The 23853-nt window shown below is 42.7% G+C and overlaps 1 protein-coding gene across 1 annotated transcript in view; it reads right to left on the bottom strand.

Moving 5' to 3' along the window:
* Nucleotides 1-23853, bottom strand: part of wnt2bb (wingless-type MMTV integration site family, member 2Bb) — a 57582-nt gene that overhangs the window by 13337 nt on the left and 20392 nt on the right. Inside the window, exons 3-4 of the mRNA XM_069941946.1 lie at nt 17131-17408; nt 5612-5876 (exon numbers count right to left, since the gene is read on the bottom strand). Coding sequence (XP_069798047.1) covers nt 5612-5876; nt 17131-17408 — 543 coding nt within the window. The remainder of the gene's footprint in view (nt 1-5611; nt 5877-17130; nt 17409-23853) is intronic.

The raw sequence follows: 23853 nt of genomic DNA on the forward strand, positions 1-23853 counted from the left end.
CGGGCTGCAAACTGCTGGAGACTTGCTCGAAACTGGCTGAAGGCGTACCAGGTATCGGATCCGGGATGCGAGGGCGCTGAAGGCTTCCCGATCCTGTTGGAGGATCGGATCTTGAGCTCGGGTTGACAAGGGTTTGGACTGGACTCTGTGCGGCTGCAGAGGCTGCGGGAGTCAAATCCTCCGACACTCAGTAACTCTGGGGGAACTCCCTTTTGCTTCTCTTTCTCTGACTTTGAGAGGCACTTCAAGTAATTTCTGCCGATGGTGAATCTGTCTGCTTTACTGCAGACAAAAGCAATTGTGTGTAATATGACAGTTTTTATTACATGACAATAAATTGTATCCTGTATCTTGAATATTGAACCTTGCCTACCCACTCGATAATTCTGAGTTCCATCAACATTTGTTCTTTTCAGCTGTACAAGTTAACATTGGCACTAGAATATAATCTAATTTAATAAAATGCCACAACTCCTCCAGTTTCAGATGGAAAAGACAAAATGACATGTCAGATTATTTTGTCGCAAGTTCTGCTTGGCCCCTATGGATGTTGAGTGGAAGTTGACAGAATCCAGTGATGCGATTTGACATACACTGTTGCTATGGCATGTTGCTAGGATTTATTAAGATCCTCGAGATGTATCACAGCAGCTGCAAGGTCATTGTCATTGTGTAACATGCAAGATCTTGCCACAGAAACATAATCGTGCTTCATGCATTGGGAAATTCAGTTAATCTTGCTTTTAGAAAGAGAGGAAATAAATCATTAAAAATGCTCCAGCATTTCCAAATTATATGTAATTTATCTCGCTATTTTTGATTGTCAGGGATTTCCAAAATTTTGGGAGTGTAAGAATTTCATTCAACACGTTACACTGATAATAAATCATGGAGAGCTCTAATTAGATGCAACTGTTCAGCTTCAGCCTCGATCCAAACAGCTCCTGATCTGACCACACTCCGTCTATGCAGAGTACTTTCTCTCCAAAAACCTGGTGGTATAACTGGATTTCAATAGAGTTTTCAGTGCTGTATTCTGTGGGGATTTTGCCCATGGGAACATGGGCTCAGATCACGATGCCTGCTTCTATTTTCTGTCATTGTGAAAGTCATAGAGTCACACAGCATGATAACAGACCCTTTCACCTAACTTGCCCACGCCAACCAAAATGTTCCACCCACACTAGTTTGCATTTGGCCCATAGCCCTCTAAACTTGCCTTGTGTATCCATCCAATTTTCTTCTAAACAATGCACCAAATACCTACCTCAACCATCCCCTCTGGCAGCCCATTCCATACGCCCACCTTCCTCTGGGTAAAAAAAGTTACCCCTCAGGTTCCTGTTAAATCTTCACACCACCCCCCCCCCCATCTTAAACTGATGCCTTCCAGTTACTGATCCCCTACTCTGGGCAAATGATTCTCTCCAATCTATTCCTCTTTGACAATACCCTCATTCTCCTATGCTCCAAGGAATAAAACCTTGCTCTGCTCTTATTTTAACCCATTAGCCATCCTTGATCTACCATTTCCATACATTGTGGACACATCTCTTTTGAACATTTTATTTTTCATTTTCCATCAATAAAGCAAAGAAACAACATCACACATTGCTGCTTCAAGGTATACAGATATCCTCCAACAATCTACAGACAAGTGATGTTTCACCCCTCCCTCTCCCACCCGACCCCCCCCCTTAAGAAGAAAAGAAAAAAACAAAGAGAAGAGGAAATACTAGGTGTGATGTTGGTGCTTCTGTTGAATATCCAAGGAGCCGGTGGAGCCAACCCCTTATTTTTGTCGGGATGTGGCTACAGCTGTGCACCCGTGTACGGCAGATATGGCTACCAAAGGTGCTGTGTTGGTTTCTAAGGTTACATGTAATTATTTTCCATGGGAATAAGCTATGCATCTCAGTAGTCTACCTACTAATAAGGAGAGAGGGGTCAGATTTCTAGGTCATTGCTCTACATTTTTTTTGCTATGGACAAAGCGATAAGTATGAATTGAATTTGGAATTTGGTTAATTTATAGCTTATGCCCATGGGGCTCCCCAGCAGATACAACGTCGGGTCCGGTGGGAAGGCTACTTTCGTTATCCTGGCTAAACCCTGCCAAAATGGGCCCACCTTTACACAGGACTGTGTTGCGTGAACAAATGTTCCCACCTCCACTCCACACCTGAAACATTCTCCGACAGCTCCAGTTTTGCCTTGTGAATCTTGTGCGATGTGAGTAGAGCTGGTGTAGAAAGTTGTATTGAACTAGTTTGTGTCTAGAATTAATTACTGTTGTCACACTGTCTCTGCACCAGTCCAACCGGCATCTCTCACTAATTGCGGTGCCCAAGTCTGACTCCCATCTCTCCCTTGATCTGTGTAGCCCTTGCTTGGGGCTCTCACCTTGAAGTACAGAGTACATTCTTGAAATAAATTTGGATGCATTTCCCAGTCGAAGCATCCCCTCAACCTCATTAGGTGCAGGGCCCCACCTACCCCTTAGAAATGATCTTAACTGGAGGAAACAGTGAAAGGTCCCATAAGACAAATCGTATTTACCTTTTAGCTGCTCAAAGGACATAAGCTTTCTCCTTTTTAGTGGTCCTCAATGTACCGGATCCCCTGCCAATTCCAGATCTCCAAAATTTTATTGCCCACGTTCATGGGCATCATTTCATTATGGGTCAGTGGTGCCTTTACCGATACTCCCACTTTCTCTCCAACACACTCATTGATCTTGTACTAGATTTTAATCAGATGTTTTAGTATGGGGTTGTCTGCTTTTTTTGCTATTAATTTTGTAATCCATTTGGATATAAAATCTTTTGCCGTTCTCTCCCCCATTGCATGCAAATCCATTTGCACCCAAGTAGGTGGTTCCCCTCCTCAAAGAAGGATACAAGGAACCTCGACTGAGCTGCCAGATAATATTTTTTAAAATCAGGTTGTGGACTCATCTCTTGTTTGCCATACCGCCATCCACATTTATGTTATTGTGGTAAACCACTGCATGTATGTTTAGGTGTCTGGACACGTCCCCTGGCTGACTGTCCCTGTGGCAACTCCCACAGACTCCAGAATAAAGGTGACTGTCCCACAGCCCCCTCCCCAGTTCAGGACAGTCAACCAGCATGGACGTGCTTCCATTCTATTGTGAATAGAAGCCTATCAATTTTACAAAACTTCTAAACTTTTGGAGTTATTGGCGGTGCATCAGTTGTATTGTCATCCATGTAGGGTTGACCACCGCCAGTGGGCTGATATCGCCTCAAACCGTGCATCTTGGCGCCTCACAGTTCAACGGGCAGCAACCTCCTTTGAAGAAGACTGCAGAGCCCACCTCACTGACAAAAGACAAAGGAGGAAAAACCCAGCACCCAACCCCAACCAACCAATTTTCCCCTGCAACCGCTACAACCGTGTCTGCCTGTCCCGCATCGGACTTGTCAGCCACAAACGAGCCTGCAGCTGACGTGGACATTTACCCCTCCATAAATGTTCGTCCGCGAAGCCAAGCCAAAGAGATTAAATATAAGGACCTCCACCCTCTCATGGATTATCCTGTACCTCAGCTTCCCTCTGCCCTGATCCCACCCTTGCTTGAAGTTAATTAAATCTCCAGTAGCTTCTTTCTAATGGAAGGTCATTGATTTGAAACACACACTCTCTTTCCCTCTCCACTGATAATGTCTGACTTGCTAAGTCAGTTTCTAGTTAGGCTTTTCCCCAGTTGTTCCCCTCTTTTTCCACACATCTCTCAGCACTGAACGTATGGTGGCCTCTGCATTGCAAACTATCCTTGATGTTTGGCATGCTTCCACAGTTTACCACACAATACCCTGTGTTCAGTCTTTGTAGTCTCTCACCAGATCACTGTACTAATGTCTCAACAATCCAGTGTTGATTACAAAGATGCTGTGGTTTGCTTACTGTAGTGAAGTGTTAAACACAGAGATGCAAGGTATAAGTGAGGGAAAAGGAATTGAAGATGATTTTTGTTTCAGATACAGTTACAAGAAGTTTTACAGGCTAAGAAAGACCACTTTTCCTTTGAACACTCCTAAAGTTGCAAATTTCACTCACAATAGAATGCATGACTAATAATAATTGATCTCTGATGGTCAGCTGATAATGAACACAAGGAGACGACATCAGAAAGTAACCATGATTAAAAGCAAGTGCCCAATTGCTGTGATTTTCTGGTTTTGGGCACCAATTATCGCCAAGTGAAGTAAACTATATACCAAACTCACAGGTACATTGCTGTATGTGGGATCTTGCTGTGTTCAATTCCACTTCTCAATTCCCTACTGTAAATCAATGGCCGTGTTCCCAAAGTAATTACGTGGCTACAAAGAAATTGGGGTATCTGTAACCTCATGGATAGGACTGCCCAAACTCAAGTTCCCGATTTTTTTTAACATGTTGGTGGGGGATGGGGGGGGTTGCTGTTCGTAGTCCATGACACTGGCTGGTGACACATGGACAAATTCGTTGTTCTCCCACCCACTGCCTCACTCCCCACTCAGCTGTCGAGAAGGTAGGGTCGAGAACTACCCACTCTCAGTAGGACTCGGTGTTTCAGTGGCCAGGATGCTTAACGTCAGGAGCCATATGGCAACTTGACAACCATAGACGCCTCCTGCCGATAATACTTGGCAAAAGGCAAAGTAATTTTTTTTAATGAACATATATTATAATAAGAATGGTTATAAAATTCATGAGAATGAGTAAAAAAGGAATGAGGTGATTGAAAAAGTGTCTACCACCTGAATGCAAAATGACTTACATTCCCTCCTTTCTCTATAGCCGCTTTTAGGTAGCCAGAATACCCCAACGTAAAGCTGCCTAAAATACCCGAATGCGGCTGTTGGGAGGCCACCTGAAAGTGGAGTACTTACCCAACCCTCCTCGGGTAGGTGTATTCTCCGCTTCTGAGCACTCCCCCAGGCACCTGAAAGCGGGCGAGACTACAGCCATAGTTGACAGGAGCCGGCATTTGCTCCGCAGTGCCTCTCCCTGCTGTGGGCCTTTCAGGTGCCAGAACAGTGCCTTCAGCGCTGCCACCTGAAGGTTGCTTCGCACACACCCGCAGCCGGCTCCGGAGCCGCATTCTCCCAGCTATTCCACCTGAAAGCGGCTTATATCTAGTCACCCCCTGGTCTAACTAGCTAAGGGTTCCTGAATGCATTGTTGCTTCCATTTCCATTACATCTCAGCAATTCAATGTCTGAGAGGCAGACAATGCATTGGCCAAGTTGTCAAGGAGATGGCTTCAACCATGATTTCCACAATTTGCTCTCATTATCTTCACTGTTTTTTGATTTGTTTCCGCCTTCTCCTAACAATGGTTCATCTCCATTCCTTCTCACTCACCTGAAGTTTGTTACTTATCACCTATAGAATAAATCATGTCCCTCCTTTCTGCTTTAGACACTCAGCTTTGCAATGCTCTCTGGACCATTGTCCTCCCCACCATCCTAGCTCTTCATTCTTCCTCCTCCAGTACCGTTAGCTCCTCCTTCCTGTATTGCGAATACTCCAGTCCACGCTTTGTTAACTCTTATAGAGTGACAGCTGCTGCCTATGGTGACCACAGCCCTGATCTTACCTGCTGCCTTATCCATGACACAGTAATCAGGCGAGTTTTCAAAGTACACCAGTTCATTTTTGATCAGCCTGCCTGAGTGCCTGTTGGTGACAGTGAAGCCAGTTCCATCCTGGTTCATTGTAACTTGGATTGCCAGGTTATATTTTTTCCTCAGGTAATCTCCAGTTTTTCTGAAGTCTGACATTGCTAGCCAACACGTCCGCAGCGTACACGAACCACTGACTCCGTGGCATTTGCACTCCAGCTTCATGAACCGCTTCACGGCCTACAAGGGAGAAAACAGTCAGAGTTATCAAAGCCACCAACCTCTTGTATGCTAACTCAAATCATTTTCAAAACTGATAAAACACTCCCAAAGAGGGTTATTACCCAGAAATTGTTGGATTGGACAATGAAGATGGACTTCTACCTTGTGTCTAGGGCTGGTTATGTAAGAATGGGGTAGGCCAAAGGGCCTTTTTCTATGCAGTATCACACCACGACTGTTAACCTTCAATTTTTTTTTACCGTTTCATGTATTTTTTTTTTCTTGGGCCTATAGTTTTTTCTATGGGTGGCATGGTTACTACAACACTGTTTCAGTTCCAGTGACTGGGGTTCGAATCTGGTGCTGTCTGCAGGGAGTTTATATGTTCACCCCGTGTCTGCATGGGTTTCCCTCCGAGTGCTCTGGTTTCCTCCCGCCATTCAAAACGTACAGCAGGGTAGGTCAATTGGGTGTAATTGGGCAGCGCAGGCTCGTAAGCTGAAAGGGCCTGTAACCGTGCTGTATAACTAAATAAAAAATTAAAATATGCCAGCCAGTCAAAGTCATCATCCTGCAAGAAGCATTGGGGATTACTTTCACTTCGCCTCCCGAGAGATGGCCTGGGGGAGCAGTTCACTTTCCTGGTGTAGATCACCTATAATTCTTGGCCACTTGAAATTAAAAGCAAATTTGTTCTACTACAGGGGGAAAATCTGAGCAATCACTTGAGGAAAGAAAACAGAACTTTCTGGAAACTCGCTGCAAGTCCTCAGCTCCTGAGGAGAGAGAGTTAAAGCTTCAGGTCGATCATAGGCTGAGGTTGCTGAGAGGTGGAGGAGAGATGGATGGGACATGTTTCTGATGAGATGAGATCAGGGGATAGGTTGGTAATTGGACGATTGATTAATGGGGAGCAGTTTAAGAGAGATAACAAACCTGACCAAAAGAGATGCAGTGAGGGGAGTTATTGAGTGAGAACAAGATTACAAAATCACAAGGTATAGGAGCAGAGATAGGCCAATCGGCCCTTTGAGTCTGCTTTGTCATTCTATCATGAGCTGATCCATCCACCCACTCAGACCAACTCCTCAACGTTCTCCCCGTGACCCCTAGTGCCCTGACTGATCAAATGCCTGTCAATCTCAACCTTATATATGCCCAATGACCTTGCTGTCACAGGCACCTATGGCAACAAGTTTCACAGACTCATGACCTCTGCCTGAAGAAATTTTTCCACATCTCTGTTTTATATTGAGGCCCTTTTATTCTGTCCCAAACTCCCCTACAATGGAAGAAGGAAGAAGATGCACAAAGGAAGTGAAAAGCTGTGAAATTTAAGATTGCAGCACATGTTCAGCAGGTTTCTGATTTTATTTCAGATTTCCAGCAGCTGTAGTTTTTATTTTCCCAGTAACTTTAATTTCTGGGCTGTGAAGTTAATAAGCACTTCTCAGCTCAGATATTAAAGTACTTCATGTGTTGTAAAAGGGTTTTGCCTCCACTTTTGTTCTGATCTCTGGCCCAGATTCAGTTGAACATCATGACCCAAAAGAGGCCTGAGGACAAATGGCCTTCACCACACTGACTCCAAACATTGGAAAATATGTCTTACGAGTCAAGTTTAGCAGAGCTAGGGCTTTTCTCTTTGGAGCGTAGAAGAATGAGAAGAGTCTTGATAAGAGGTCTGCAAGATTATGAGAGGCATAGATAAGGAAGACAGTCAATGCCTTTTCTCCCAGGAAAGAGTAGCAACCACCAGAGGATATCCATACAAAGTGAAGGGAGGAAAGTTGAGGGGAGAATTTTTTACACAGACTTGTGGGTGCCTAGAATGCCTTTCCATGGATGGTGATGAAGGCTGATACAACAGAGGAATTTAAGAGACTCTTAGATAGGCACATGGATGAAAGAAAAATAATGGGTTTTAAGGTAGGGAGGGTTTAATATCGTTTTGCAGGTACATATAGGTCGGCACAACATCGTAGGCCAAAGGGCCTGTACTGTGCAGTAGTGTTCTATGTTGTAGATTCAGTAGATGTGATTTAAAGCCCCATCCCAGATACATGGGTCCATACATGTGAGGCTACTGCACTAGAGAAATGAGACATAAAACCAAGGCTCACCTGGTTTTTCATGAAAGCTCCCATTTCAAAGAAAAATGGGGAGTTATCTCTGGCTTCGTGCCTAATATTCAACCTTTGGCAAATACAGTAAATCGCCCCATGGGATTGGTAGGTGGTGGGTAAGTACATTTTCCGGTTGCTTGAGACTGCATTTTGCATAATTGGTGAATTAATCACGAGGGCGTGCCAATTTTAGACTTCCATATTTTTCACCTATTTATTTTCCTTGATTTTTTTTTGCCAGTTGCTCGAGACTTCCGTTTGCCTGAATTCCGGATAATGGGAATTTTACAAATAACAGATGATCTCATTATTAGACTTTTAAGTATGAAGGGAGCCAAAGGATAAAAAGCTGTTACAGGAAAATATCACTTAGCTAAAAAGTTGAACAGGCAAGATGGGCTGAATGGCACATTCCTGCTATGATTGCTTATGCTCAGGGAGCTGGCTGTGCACAAATTGGTTGCTGCATTTCAGGCAGTTTCAAAGTGGTTTTAAAGTTCTTTGGGATATCGTGTAAGGCATGACACAAATGAAAACTTTGTTTTACTGGCTGCGCCCACTTTCCAAGCATGAACGAATTACACAAATCTGTCAGAGAAATCAAAAAGGTTACTCTTAAAATTCTTCTTGCCCCTTCCCAACTTGTAATAATTCTCTGAGATCTCTATGTTCCTCCAAATCAAGACTCTTGTAAATTGATGAGTTTTATTGCCTTACCATTGGCTACAGTTCCTCCAGTTACCATGATCCTCACCTCAGGATAATTGACACATGCATTAGTAGAATAATTACAAAATGACCTCATCGAACCTTTATTGAATCTTTTTGTTTCATCCCATCCCCAATACGTTTCATACTGGTTCTCTCCTCCTTGAAAGCTACTTCTTCGACCAACTTCTCGCCACTTCTCCTAATACTTCATGAGGTTAAGTACAAAATTTAATTTGCTGTCACTTCTCCGAGGACCCTTGGGAAGCCTTACTCAGACAACTGCACTTAAGTGTGTGAGAACACAATAACATATGAAAAGAAGCAGTCTTTGGTCACTCAAGCCTGCTATGCCATTTATTAAGTTCTGGCGCCAACCTCAACTCTGCATTCCTGTCTCCCTGAACTCTCCTTCTTTATCAAGTACCTAACTTCCTTTACCTTAATAATATTCAAAAGGTCTGCTTTCAACACTCTTTAAGGAAGAGAGTTCCAAAGATTCACAAGCCGTTGAGGGAAATAAAATTTGCCTCATCTCTGTCTTCAAAGGGTGACCCCTCATTTTAAAATTGTGGTTGTCTTTAATGTCATTCCCATCAGGAAACAAGGAGCATAAACTTAGAATTCTGGCCAAAATATGCAATGGAGATTTGAGGATTTATTTTTAATGAAAAGTGGCTGTGTGGTCTGAAATTCATTGCCTACAGATGTCATGGAAACACACTGCCGATAACATGTGGGTTGAACCGGGTAATTTACTGGGTTTGTACCCGGTAATCACGCGGCCCCTTTCACACTGCCATCCCTCCTAGGTAGCCGATAAACTTTCCGGGCGTGCTGCACTTGGGAGCCTTTCCCGCTGCACCACGATTTACCTGGTTAATCGGCAACCTGACATTTTAAGGGGGGGTCCTGCCTCCATCGGTGACAAAGCGAGAGCAGGTTGTGCTTTCACACCGCCAGAAGGTGATTAGTGAGTTAACTCGGCTGGACTCTGACACTTGCTCCCACCAAGTGTCAGTGCCTGGTTGAATTTAGTTTGCCCTCCCAGAATTAGTTATTTACGGGGAATTGGATAGGCACCTGAATGAGAAAATGCCTGGTGCTCTGAGACAGATGCGATTGCTCAGCTAGGAGCGCCATGAACTTAATGGGCTGAATAGCCTCAAATATGTCCCATCACATTCTGTGACCACAGTCCCAGTCCAGTGATCAACCTATGGTCGCTGCGAGACCGGTTGAGTTCCTCCAGCATTAATGGTATGTTTTTACTACAATCATAGCATCTGCAGACTTCTGTGTTTCACTTTTGATGACAGATTTTAAGGGCCTGTTTAAGTGGCCAAACATGCGACTCAGTTGAATTAAATCAGATTTGTAAGACTAATGGAAGGCTTGTCACTGATTCCTGCATCCTAAGAATTACTTTAAATCTGTGATGTCTGCAACCCTGTAGAAAATAAATTGAATCACCACAACATGCCATGAAACAGAAGAGACAATTAATTTTATAGGACAGATAAATAATTATTCACAGATGCAGTTAGTGCATTAAAAAAGTGCTGGTTAAATAGTGCAGACAAATCTTTCAGTAGTCTTGGAGAAATTTATGCTTAGGGTTACAGTGGTATGGAGAGGTTTAAGAGCCATTGGAGCCTAGAGATATTGGACCTCATTCTTCTAGAACGTGGCAGTGAGAAGAGATTGTGACCAAGGTGATGGGGATTCTTTCTGATGATGGCTGCCTTCTAGAGGCAGGGCATCGCATTGATGTCGGGGCTTGTGAAGAACCTGGCTAGGCTTCCAGTACGCTAAAGGAATAAATCAGTTACTATTTCCATCTTTTAAGGGAAAGCTGCAAAATACATTGCTGTTGGAATTGACAGAAGAGCTTTGTCTGCTGATGGTATGGAAACAGGCCCTTAAAATCTGTCATCAAAAGTGAAACACAGAAGTCTGCAGATGCTATGATTGTAGTAAAAACATACCATTAATGCTGGAGGAACTCAACCGGTCTCGCAGCGACCATAGGAAGTAAGGATATATTACCGACATTTCAGGCCTGAGCCCTTCCTCAAGATAAAAGCAAAAAGCAGGCAGGTGTCTCAATGAAGACTGAGAGAGAATATCTGTCAGTAAAATGCAGGGGCAGAGGGAAAATGTTAGCATTGGTTAACCTGCAGTTGGATCATTAGATTTTTTTTTATTTTCAGAAAGACGATGAGACCATGGAGAGGTAGGAGGGATTCATTAGATCCTCATAGTTCTGAAAGTTTTAACTATGAGAAAGCTTGAAGATCATTCTGAAGAAATAGACACTCTTAAAGACACCATTAAAGGCAGTGGGCAGGTTCAAAAATAACCAGTCTATAGTTATGTAAATATCTGGTTAGAGTTCCATCTGGAGCATTAGACGATGGGATTTACCAGATGTGATAAAATCGTGAAATGTCTCAAAATGTTTTCCAGGAACGTTACCACAAATTTAACACCAAGCCATATGTCAGGATGGATGACCAAAAGAGATAGATTTTACGGAACATCTCAAAGGAAAAAAAAATAGGAGATCGACCGAAGAAAATTTCAGGGAGGACATTCCAGAGCTCAGCGTCCTGGCAACTGTGGGCCCAGTTGGTAAGGGCTGAGCTTTGAAAATCAGGAATGACGAATGATCAGCTTAGGTTGTGCGACTGGGAGGTAGTACAAAGATAGAAAGCATTGAGGGAGGTTGGACTCAGTCAATTTTGCAAGTAGGTGATTTTAGTGATGGTGCAGACCTATTAATGAGATCATCAAGTATTACATCAAGGGTATAAATAATGTGGATGAATCACTGATAAGGAAAAAAATGGTGGCGCTGTTGGCGCTGCTTTGACGACAGCGCTGCCACTGGCCAGTGGCCGATTAACTACAACCTGGGCTCATAGGCTGAGCTTTAGTAAGGTTCCCCCTGACCTTGCCCCCACCCCCGTCTCACCCTTCATTGAATAGAATAAAGTGACATTGAGTTACATTAAATAACCTATATTAGGGATCTCCAAAATGGCTGATATTGACCCTTGGGAGCCGATGGGACTATCCAAGGGGTCAAAAAATGGCAGGAGGTCAAAAGGGAGTCTATAAACACCAGGGGGTTGATTGAACTCTTGGGGCTGAAAGAATTGTAGAGCCCAAGGTCTCCGTCCTGCCTGGGACCCTGATGTCCCTGCTCCAGCCGGGAGTCCGAGGTCCTCCTTCCTGCTGGGAGCCCGACATTCCCGTTCCTGCTGGGAGCCGGTTGTCCCCACTCCTACCAGGAGCCCGAAGTCCCGGCTCCTGCCGTGCCCCTAGGCTTAAGCCTACTTAGCCACTGTCACTGGTGTGGACCTGGAGAGAGCAGGGAGTGGAGGCACAGCGCTCTCCTGAGGAGTTCTACTGCTCAGTCCAACTGCTGATGGCTCCACTACAAACGCCCAGTCCAACTGCTGTCAGCTCCGTACAGGCTGTAGATGGCCTGTTAAAGGAGCTGATGGTGTTTTATTTAAAATCCAGCAACCACTGCGTTTATGCCCAAGATGGCGCCATCTGGGTTTGGCAACTGCCTTGAGGTTTCCAGACTCTGAGGGAGCAGTGGACTGGTGCAGGGTGTCAGTAGCGGGGAGAACAATCCCCGCTGAGAAGAACAAGCAGAGGAGATGACCCCAAGGACCATGGTGGCGGACCAGCAGGGGGCTCTGCTGCTGAAGAACACACACACGAGGCATGCTATTGGCAACTAGTGTGCGAGGAATCCACACAGGCTGCGGGCTGCTGGAGACGATGCCAAAGGACTCAGAGCAGGCTGCAGGCTGTGGACGACTGGCTCATAAGAATCAGGTTTCAAAACCAGGATTTGAGTGGGAGCTGAGGGCAAGAAGGGATCCTGAAGGGCCCAGGGTGCTGAAGGCTTCTCATTGTGTTGGAGATTTGGATCTGGGCTTGGGTTGGTGATAGATCGAACAGAAGCTGTGTGGTGGCAGAGGCTGCAGAAACATTGGAGACAACTCCACGGACACTGACTCTGAGGGCACTCTCTTTTGCTTCTCTTTCTCTGATTGTGAAGGGTGCTGGGAAAATGCTAATGGCAAATATTATGGCAGACTAAAGGCAATTTCATGTAATATGATATTTATTTTTATTATATGACAATAAATAGTGTCTGAGTCTGAGTTTAAACAAGGAACTGAAACCAATGCCTTAATTTTCCCAATATTTCAAAAAAAGAGTTCTGCATTTATACAGCACCTTTCATGACTTTTAAGAAGTCCTAAGGTAGTTATAGCTTATGAAATACTTTGAAGTGGGATCACTGTTGCAATACTACAGCCGAGTAGCCAAAATGGAAATAGTATTCTCCAATAAATAGCCAAGTAATAATGTACAGATGCTTCTTGCTTTGGGATAAGTATTGGCCAGGAGAAAATAGCTGAAGAACCATTTTTCCAGTGAGTACTGAACAAGACATCAGACTATTTCGAATGTGCAGGGGTTGGGAGAGATGGTTTTGAGGAAGACTTGAATGTGTTTGGTGTACAGATGTAAAGAGATGAAGTTTTTTTTGGATAATGTTGCCAGGGAAGCTCCTCGTTGTGAAACAGGAAGAGTGAACACCCTTGGGAGACACCAGAGTTAACAGTGTGGGAGTGGGAAGAAACCCATTCTGATTGATTCTTTGTGACATAGATGAGAATGGAATCTGGTGAATATGATTCCACCCAGCTGGACAAGGGGGAGACCCTGCGAGAGACGAACTTCTCTTTATTTCCCTTGTCTCTTGACATGCTCAATTGTGCAACAATTTGGGCTTACTCTTTCACCTTTACTTTTCAATAAAAACATGGTGGAACTCCTAATTACACCAATGCACCATAACCCTAACCTAAGAGAGTAATGATGAAGGATCCCAGACCTTCTTTGAATATATAACGATCGCGGTAGATAGAGCGGAGCAGATGGACGTTGTTTACTTGGATTTCCAGAAGGCGTTTGATAAGTTTCCACATAAAAACATACATAAGATAAGGATGTATAGAGTTGCGGGTGATGGGTTAGCTGAGATAGAGGGCTACTTAACCAATAGAAAGGAGGGAGTTGAGATACAGGGGTGGTTTTCTGGTTGGCAGTCAGAGGTGAGAGGGGTGTCACAGGGGTCAGTGCTGGGCCCGCAAATGTTCATGATATACATTAATGTTCTAGAAGAGGGGACAGAGGGTAGTGTATCTAAAGCTTGCGGATGACACTAAATTGAGTGGAGAAGAAAATTCTGCAGAGGATATGGAGAGTCTGCAGTGAAATATAGATAGGTTAAGTGAGTGGGCAAAGGTCTGTACAGATGTTGGCAAATGTGAGATTATCCACTTTGGAAAGAAAAATGGAAGATCAGATGATTATTTAAATGGCAAGCGATTGCAGCATGCTGCCATGCAGAAGGACTTGGGAATGTTTTTGCATGAATCACTAAAAGTTGGTTTGCAGGTGTAGCAGAAAGCAAATGAAATGTTGGCCTTCATTGCTAGAGGGATTGAATTTAGGAGCAGGGAGGTTATGCTGCAACTGTACAAGGTACTGGCGAGGCTGCATCTGGAGTACTGCATACAATACTGGTCATCGTTTCTTGAGGAAGGATGTACTGGCTTTGGAGGCAGTGTAGAGGAGGTTCACCAGGTTGATTCCAGAGATGAGGGGGTGGCCTTTGAGGAGAGATAGAGTCATCTGGGACTGTACTCACAGGAATTTAGGAGAATGAGAGGCTATCTTATAGAAACATATAAAATTATGAGTATATCGATAAGTAGGTAAGTTTTTTCCTTTGGTGGGGGAGATTAGAACTAGGGAACATAATCTCATTCAGGGTAGTAGATTTAGGACAGAAATGAAGAGGAACTGCTTTTCCAAGAGGGTGGTGAATCTGTGGAATTCAGTTCAGTGAAGGAGTGGAAGCGATCTCAATAAATATATTTCAGACAAGGTTGGACATATTTTTACATAGTAAGGGAATTAAGTGATAAAGGATATGGGGAGAAGGCAGATAGTTGGAGATGTCTATCATCAGATCAGTCATGATCTGAGAGAGCAGGCTCGACAGGGTGGATAGCCGACTCCTGCTCCTATTTCTTATTCTGAAGTGTTAGATGCTTCTCTATCCACGAGCGCTGTCAGTCCTGCTGAGTGTTCACAGCTTTTTCCTTTTTTATTTCACATTTCCAGCAATCTGTAGTTTTTCTTAATCTTTAGAGGACTCAAACTCCACAACCATCAACTCCCCTCATCTCCTTCCTCCTCCCAACCATAGCGATACCAGCAAAAACTGGAAGCATTGTGAAGAATGAAATTTCTGTTGATGGATACATTGGGAAGCAGTCACCCTTTTTATTCAGATGTTGAGGTTTAGCTAGCAATTGACCATGGGGTGGTGGGGAAGTAAAACCGAAGCCCTTTCATATCCATTAAAGTCATATTTCACTGCTAACAAACAATTACATGAATATAGTTCAGAAAACAATGTAAAGGAACAGCAGAATGCATGAAATATTTCTTCATATTTCCTTTGAGAATTTTTTGAGTTTTTTTTAATAAATGGTTCAAACTATAAAATTACTGTTGAAATACTGTTCACTGTGATAACTGATGCAAATTGATTTAAAGATCATTAACCCCTTGAGGTTTGTGTTTCCTTTGCATGTTTTGAACATGTGCATATTGTCTGCTCTACATCTGATACCAATCTCATTCCGTTGGCACGCTGCCTGATACAGAATTCAACAGATGTTTTGTTTTTAAATTTTGTTATATGCTATTTTTGCCTCTTGTTAATGACAAAAATGTTAAAGGATTGGCAGATGGAGTCACTCAGCAAAGTAATGTAGATAATCAGTATCTTGCAACAGGAGAGGGTCATTTTACTCTCTCTGTTCATTGAGATCATAACTGATCTCTGACTCATTTCCACATATCTTTACCCCTTATCCCTTCGAAATTTGGACGATAAACAATTGATCAAATATCCCCATGTGGTGTCAAATATTGTGTGGTCCATATTGATATTGGAAAATACTTTATTCCATCAAGCTTGCAACTTGTGCCTTGGAGAAGGTTGTCCATTGTATTTGTTTAGCTGGTTATGTTTCATGATGTGATGGATTCCTGCATCAGCAGAAGTGTTTCTACCTCTCTCTACTCCATCAGGTTTGACAGTGCTCTGCTTCTTTTCTCAAAGGAAATCAAATATTAAATTTTGGCTCTTCTGGCCCACAAGCCCATGCCACATAAATACCCCAATTCACCTACACCCCCCACCCCCCGTACATTTTGAAGGGTGGGAGGAACCTGAAGCACCCGGAGGAAACCCACGCAGACACAGGGAGAATGCACAATCTCCTTACAGGAGATTTGAACCCCGGTCACCCGTGCTGGAATGGCATCGCCCTAACTAACCCTTCAATCTGTATTGTAATTTAACCATGTAAGCCTTTTAATCAGGAAGTTGTCGGCTGGACATTGGGAATTTTTTGCCACTGAATTGTAAAGGAAGTCAAACGTGCCCCTGGCAAAGTTAAGACTGGCCAAATACAGGAAATCTGATTTGATGTTGGACTTTGTAAATCCTTGAAGGAGGGAACGTCCCATCGAGGAAAATTAGACACAGAGGGCAACGAAATTGGGACAAGGAAACAAACAAATGAATTAAAAAAAAATATTTATGATACTTCCAACAAAAGTAACGCTTTTGACTCAGTAAATCATGACTTAATATTGTAGCTAATAACTATAATTTCCATTATATCAACAATATTTTCTCTTTCACAGAAATAATTGCTTTCATAAAATTAAATGATTAATTACTCACAATAATTAATATTTTATCAGTGATTAATGGACTTAGCTAATAATGTTGTTTGACATCAATTATTTAGGTAATTGCTTTGTCTTTTTTTCCCTGTAACTCTTAAATCAATTCGTGCCTTATACCAATAATTAATAATCTTCAAAAATTAATTTCCTAATATCAGTAGTTAAATGTTACACTGAATATCACATCACTAACTAATATCTATTCATCAATTTTTAAGTCCCAGAGGCCAAAGACTGATTAATTACTCTTAAATAATTAGTTCTTTTCCATCAATTATTAATCTTATTAACTCATGAATTGCTCTTCCATTAATAACTAACTAGCTTGTACTACAAAACAGAGCAATAAATGGGGAAAAAAAAAGAATTGAGGGCCAATAAAGAATACAGACTTGCTGAATGGTTGACAAATGGTAAATATCTAGCTTGCTCCTTCAAACATCTGATAGTTGAATAGTCCATGGTGCTGTTTATCTGTGGATTTCTGCATAACATTGGAACTCATTTCAAAACTGAACCTGTTTATCTTTCAAGACTTCATTTCAAGGCCCTTCCTATGGTTTACTCACAGTCCTGCCACATCGGTTATTGTGGAGATTCATTAGTGCCCTGGCGTCTTTTTCCTTCTTCTCCTTGGCATCTACGAAGGCCTTGGAGAACTTTATTCCATAATTGATGTTATCGCTGCAGCCTCCCCAGTCAAATTCTCCTCTCAGGTCCCGAGCCTTGCCCCTCTTGCGTGGATCACAGCCACAGGTATTCAGATCTCCTTGACTGCATGCTCGTGTGATGGCATACACAACCCCGGCAGAGGATATGGCATAGACAAAAGCAGCCTCTCGGCTACCTGAAGGGGACAGATGGAAACAGTGAGAGCACAATTAGAATTAGATTTCAGATTTCAGATATCTGATTTATTCTCAGAGAACATACATGATATCAAATACAATCCTGAGATTCTTTTTCCTGTGGGCCGGGAAGAATTACCACTCATTGGTAGTGCAAGAAAAAATGTACACAAATAAATAAATGTAAACAAACTGACTATTGTAAGGTAAAACATCATGAGATGGGAATGTGTAAGGAGTTACCCTGTACAGGGCTGTAACAAGATGTGAATGCATCCTTGTACTTACAAGATAAGAGAGACATTGATGGATTGAGAGGCAGGAAGCTAGCAGGGAAAGGATAGCAACAGTTTTAGTCATTGGACAAGTAATGATATGATGATGTTCTAAGCACGTATCCAAGGGTATAAAAAATCATCATTTTGCTGATAACGGCAGAATGCATTCTCCGACTAACATGTTTAGTTGCAAGTGTTACAATCCGGTAATAAAGAACAAAGAACCCTGATTTCGACTCAGTCTGGTGTTTGTCTCACTCATTCATGAACAAAGCAGACCTATCACTATGCAATATAGAGAGGAAAAAAACAATAAGGTGCCTTAAATGAATCCCTGATTGAGTTTGTTGTTGAGGAGTCTGATGGTGGAGGGGTAGCAGCTGTTCCTGAACCTGGTGGTGTGAGTCTTGTGGCACCTCTACCTCTTTCTTGATGGTAGCAGCAAGAACAGAGTGTGTGTTGAGTGGTGTGAATCCTCAATGATTGATCATGCTCTCCGACGGCAGCGATGTTTTCGATGGTGGGGAGGGTTTTGCCTACAATGTTCTGGACTGTATCCACTACCTTTTGCAGGGCTTTACACTCATGGGTATTGGTGTCCACATGCCAAACCTCCACAAACTCCTGGAGAAGTGGAGGCACTGATGTGCATTCTTCACAATGCCATTAGTGTGCTGCATCCAAGAAAAATCCTCTGAGATAGTGACTCCCATGAACTTAAATTTGCGCACTCTACATGGACTGTGCCTTCTCCCCTGTAGCATTTTTCCTTCCAGAGTGGATGCCTCCACATTTGCCAACATTGTACGCCATTTGCCAGATCCTTGCCCACTCATTTAACCTATCTATATCTCTCTGCAGATTCACTGCATCCTCTACACAATTAGCTTTTCAACTCAACTTAGTGCCATCAGCAAATGTAGATATAAGGAACTCAGTCCTCTCTTCCAAATCATGAATTTATATAACGGACATCTGCAGCATTTTGTTCACCAAAAATTACCACACCAAAGAAATACCCATCTATCCCACCCTCTGCTTTCTATTGGTTAAACAATCCTCTATCTGTGCTGTACATTACCCTTAACTTCATGTATCCTCACCTATGGATAAGCCCTTAATATGGCATTTTAGCCCCCGAGCAAACATACAACATTCACCTGTTCTATCTTCTGGGCTTATTATATTCTCAAAGAACTCCAATAAATTTGTCAAACATGACGTGCCCTTCCTGAATCTATGCTGCGTGTGCCTGCCTGAATTCCTCACGATGAACAATGAAGGAACAATTCTTTTTTAGTCCTGCTTTATTCCCTTTTTTATTATAGACAGTCATGGGTGGCATTAGCAAGGTCAGCATTTATAATCTCTCCCAAGCTATCCTTGAGAAAATGGTGGTGGGTCTTCTTGAACTGCTGCCATGTCTTGGGTGATCTGAACCAGCTGGTTACCATACTAATAAGGTTTGACGCTCCAGATATCGCAAAGCTACTTCTAACAGTGATATAAGATTAAAGCTGAAGTTAGATCGAGAATCTGGTTGTTTGGATGATGAAGTTAACACAAAAAAGTTTTTTTTGGTTTGATTCTAGACACTGATGAACGATTATTAATCTGAAATATTAATTCCTTTCCTCTTTCAACACATGGTGGTTAAACTGCTGTACATTGTTTTAGTTCTTGTTTTGTGAATTGGAAACAAGGCAGGGTAATTGTGTGGCCTTGATTTGATTGAATTGTAGAGCAGGATCAAAATGCTGAATTGTTTTATCCTGTCCCCGGTTGTGGTGTAAGCAGGTTTCTTTTGTGTGGATGCATCTACAATTAGAGAGACAGAAGTAGAATATAAACAGAACATTCTTTATTGATGATGGTAAATTTCAACTAAACAGCCGTGCCTGGACACCATAAGCCATCAATAATTGTACCATTGGGTAGCAATCAATTCTTCAACCTCCAACACATGCTCTGCAATAAATTCAAGGAATTCGATCCAATATGCATCTGAGTTAAGAAATTGGGTATAAATGAAAAATGCAAGTGAGGTAATGAACAGGTCATTGACCTATGTCAACCCCTTTTCTCTCTTCAGAGATACTTCCTGACCTGTTGAATATTTCCAGCATTTTCTATTGTAATTTTAGACATGATGATGTTTCCTTGCACCTGCTGTCCTTGCACTTCTTGGCAGTGGAGGTCAGAGATTTTGAGAGGTGTTGGCAAAGAGGCTCTGTCAGAGGGAGAGTGAAACATTCACAGAGTAATTTCGCTGCAAGGCTGTGCCCAATGTGAAATGGTTTCCAATTTTCCATCACCACACAGTGCACTTTTCAGAAGCCTAGAAGATGTAAATAATTAAGAACCAGGAGCAGGATCGGCCATTGAGCCAGCTCTGCCATTGAATAACATCTTGGCTGATCTGGCTGTGGACTCAGCTCCACCTAGCCTCCTTTATCACATCATTCCCCCACCAGACAAAAACCAACCTGTGTCTTAAAATATATTTAATGAGGCACCCTCTACTACTTCCTTGGGTAAAGATTTGACTCTCTAGGAAAAGCAGTTCCTCCTCTTCTGTCCTAAATCGACTCCCCGAATCTTGAGTCTATGTCCCTTGTTCTAATCTTATCTATCAGTTGAAGAAACTCTCCTGCCTCTATCTTTCACAATTTGGTATCTTTCCACAAGATCTCCTTTCATTTTTTAAATATTCCAGCAAGTTGAGTCCCAGGCAACTCAATCTCACTAGGCCGCCTCATCTCCGGAGTCAGCCTGGTGAACCTCCTCAGCACCACCTCCAAAGCCAATTCAGGAGACCAGAACTGCACTCAATACCCTGTACAGATGCAGCAGAACTTCCCTGATCTTAAATCCAATCTCTTAATTACCCATTGCACCTGAAAACTAACCAATTGGAATTAATGCACAAGCATTCCCAAGTGTCTGCACCACAGCATGCTGCAATTTAAATAATAATATGATCTACAGTTTTTCCTTCCAAAGCAGATGCCCTCGCATTTGCCAACATTGTAGTTCATCTGCCAGATCCTCGCCTGCTCATTTAATCTATCTCAGTGCATCCTCTGCACAATTTGCTTCTCCACGCAATTTAGCGACAACTGCAAATTTAGATGCACCAAACTCAGTCCTCTCTTCCAACTCACTGATGTATATAATCTGGCATCAAGCCCTGCAGCACTTTGTTCACCACAAATTACCAACCAAAGAAACACCCATTTATCCCACCCTCTGCTTTGGTTAATCAATCCTCTATCCGTGCTGTACATTACCCTCAACTTCATGTATCTGTAGATAAGACTTTACCATGGGATTTTAACGAACGCCTTCAAATATGCAACATCCACCTGTTCTGTCCTCTGTGCTTATTATATTCTCAAAAGACTCCAGTAAATTTGTCAAACGTGCCCTGTCCTTCCCAAATCCATGCTGCGTCAGCCTGATGGAACCATTTCTATTCAAATGCCTCACAAGTTCTTCCTTAATGATAGCTTTAAAGCCATTGGGACTGAAGTAAAAGGCTGAGACCACAGGAAGGGATATCTGTTTAAAGTTGACCTGCACTGATTTCAAAAATGTTCTCAAAAGCACAGAAGGAGAATTGACCAGCATCTTAAGCCGGGTACAGGTGTGCTTGGCAGACTGATAAAGGAACCTGCAATGTAACTCATTCATATTCACTCAATTTTTCGGGAACTTTAACACAACTACATTAATTGGCTATCCTTTGGTGCCTTTGATCTTGCTGACCATTGCAGATGTAACTATGCTGATGTGTATGAACTCATTGAACAGGACAGGTAAGGTCAGCATATTTTCTCCTGGGAAAGATATTAATGAACCAGAGGAGTTTTTACCTTGTTACTCATGATTAGGCTTTAAAGTAAAAATCCAGATTAATAATTGAAATTAAGTTAAAACATACAGAAATGCTGGAGGAACTCAGTTGGTGTAGCAGTGTCCATAGGAAGTAAAGATATATTATGGATATTTCAGGCCTGAGCCCATCTTCAAAGTAGAAATAAAGCACAGGACGGCGTCAGAATAAAGATGAAGACTGGCAGGGGGAGGTGTCCAGACCCACAAAATGTGTTAATTGGAAATGATGAGGAAATATGAGAATTGATTTTGGCTTTGTGACAGAGGGAAGAGGGAAGAAAAAGAGATTTGGGGTGAAAGGTGATAGGGAGAAAAAGAAGGGGGGTGTTTATGGAAGCCAGAGAAGTTGATGTTAATGCCATCTGTTTGGAGGGTGCCCAGATGGAAGATGCAGTGTTTCTCCAATTTTCAAGTGGTCTCAGTCTGGCAGTGAATGAGGCCATGGACAGACATGTCAGCAAGGAACTGGGATGGGGAATTGAAATAGGTGACCACTGGGAGATTCAGCTATTGTGGTTGACAGAGCTGAGGTGCTCAACAAGGCAATCTCCCAGTCTGAGCCCAGTCTCTACAATGTAGAGGAGATCACAACAGGAGCACCGGATAACCCTTGCAGTGAAATGTTGCTTGACTTGAAAGGACTGTTTGAGGCCCATAATTAGTGGTGAGAGAGGACATGTGGGGCAAGGTGAACATCTCTTGCAGTCACAGGGATAGGTGCCAATTTGATGGGGAACAGGGAACAGGGGTATGTGCCAAGGGATGAGTGGTGGGTTGGATTGGAATATTGATCTTTTGTCCATTAATATGGATAGCTTCTCTTATCATTAATGTACACTACAATATCCACTGTTTGGTTTAAGCACAGATTCAGCATGGAAGCAGTAAGATGGCCTGTAATGTTTAACAGTGGAATCACAAGTGAATCTCTCAACAGAACGTTTAGTGGAATTTATTTTAAATGGCGCTTAACTGGGGGCATTAGGGAAATTTATTTTCATTCTGTTTTTCCCACACACAGACTTTTACCATCTATTTTCTCATGAAAGGTGTCAAGTTGCATTTACATAATTTATTGAAGCCATCTTACTGCTAACGTGGATGTGTAAACAGCAGTAAATCTGTGGCAGTCCCTCATTCACTGAGAGACACGTTATGTCATGCCCTGATTTCACATCACATTCTGGGATTTGCTGGATATGTTCATACTGTAACTTCACTCAGTTCCACTTTCTCATTATTTTCTGCCTTCACTCTTTATTCATTTGTAGAAAGGCTGAAATTCATTGACCATCCTTAATCGACTTTGGGAAAGTGGCCGAATGCCACCTCCGTGAGCCATTGAATTTCATCTGGTGAGGTTATTCCCACAGCAGGGAGGGAATTCCAGGATTTGGACCCAGTCTCGAAGAAAAGAATAACACAGAGCGGTAGTTCTCAAATGGCAGCCCTAAACTCACATTCCACCTTAAGCAACCCCTATGCCATCAGTGCTCTGTGATTAGTAAGGGATTGCTTATGGTGGGATGTGAATGGGAAGAAAAAGGTTTGAAAAACGTTGTTTTAATCGCACCTAATTGACTCATTATGTGCATGGTTTCATAATGCCAAGGGAAAAGGGTCAAGTATCTAGCAAAATATTTCAGTAACAAAGTTGGGTCTGGACCAGTGATTCTCAACCTTCCATGCCCACTCACCTTAAGCAATCCCTCACTAATCACAGAGCATCGAAGGCATAGGGCTTACTAAAAGTGGTATGTGAGTGGAAAGAAAAAGGTTGAGAACTACTGGACTAGAGATTGAGCATGAATTAGAACCCCCATCTGATGCTAACCTTCCCTTTGGAGTTCATGTCCTACTTTGCCAGTAGAGGAATCCTTTCGCTTACAACCACCTAGCAGAGTAAACCAGGAGAATAATGCCAGCAGGGTTCAAGAAGAAGAAATCTCTAAACTCCCCAAAACAGAGGAATAACTGGCCATTCAGCCCTTCAGCCTGCTGCTTGTTCCATCACACGTGTTAACCTTTACCTCAATTTCATTCATCTGTCTTTGTCCCATCTTCCCTGGCAACTGTCCCCCCCCATCCAAAATCCCACTTTTGCGCCTTGGCCACAGCCACTTAAGGATGCAGGTTCCAGATTTCTGCTACTCCTTGTGTAAGAATTGGTCACTTAAGTTCTCAACTATATTTTTCCATTAACATCCCACCTTAAGCAATCCCTTACTAATCACAGAGCACCTATGGCATAGGTGGAATGTGAACTTAG

This window comes from Narcine bancroftii, chromosome 5 (assembly GCF_036971445.1).
Source record: "Narcine bancroftii isolate sNarBan1 chromosome 5, sNarBan1.hap1, whole genome shotgun sequence".
Classification (NCBI taxonomy): Eukaryota; Metazoa; Chordata; class Chondrichthyes; order Torpediniformes; family Narcinidae; genus Narcine; species Narcine bancroftii.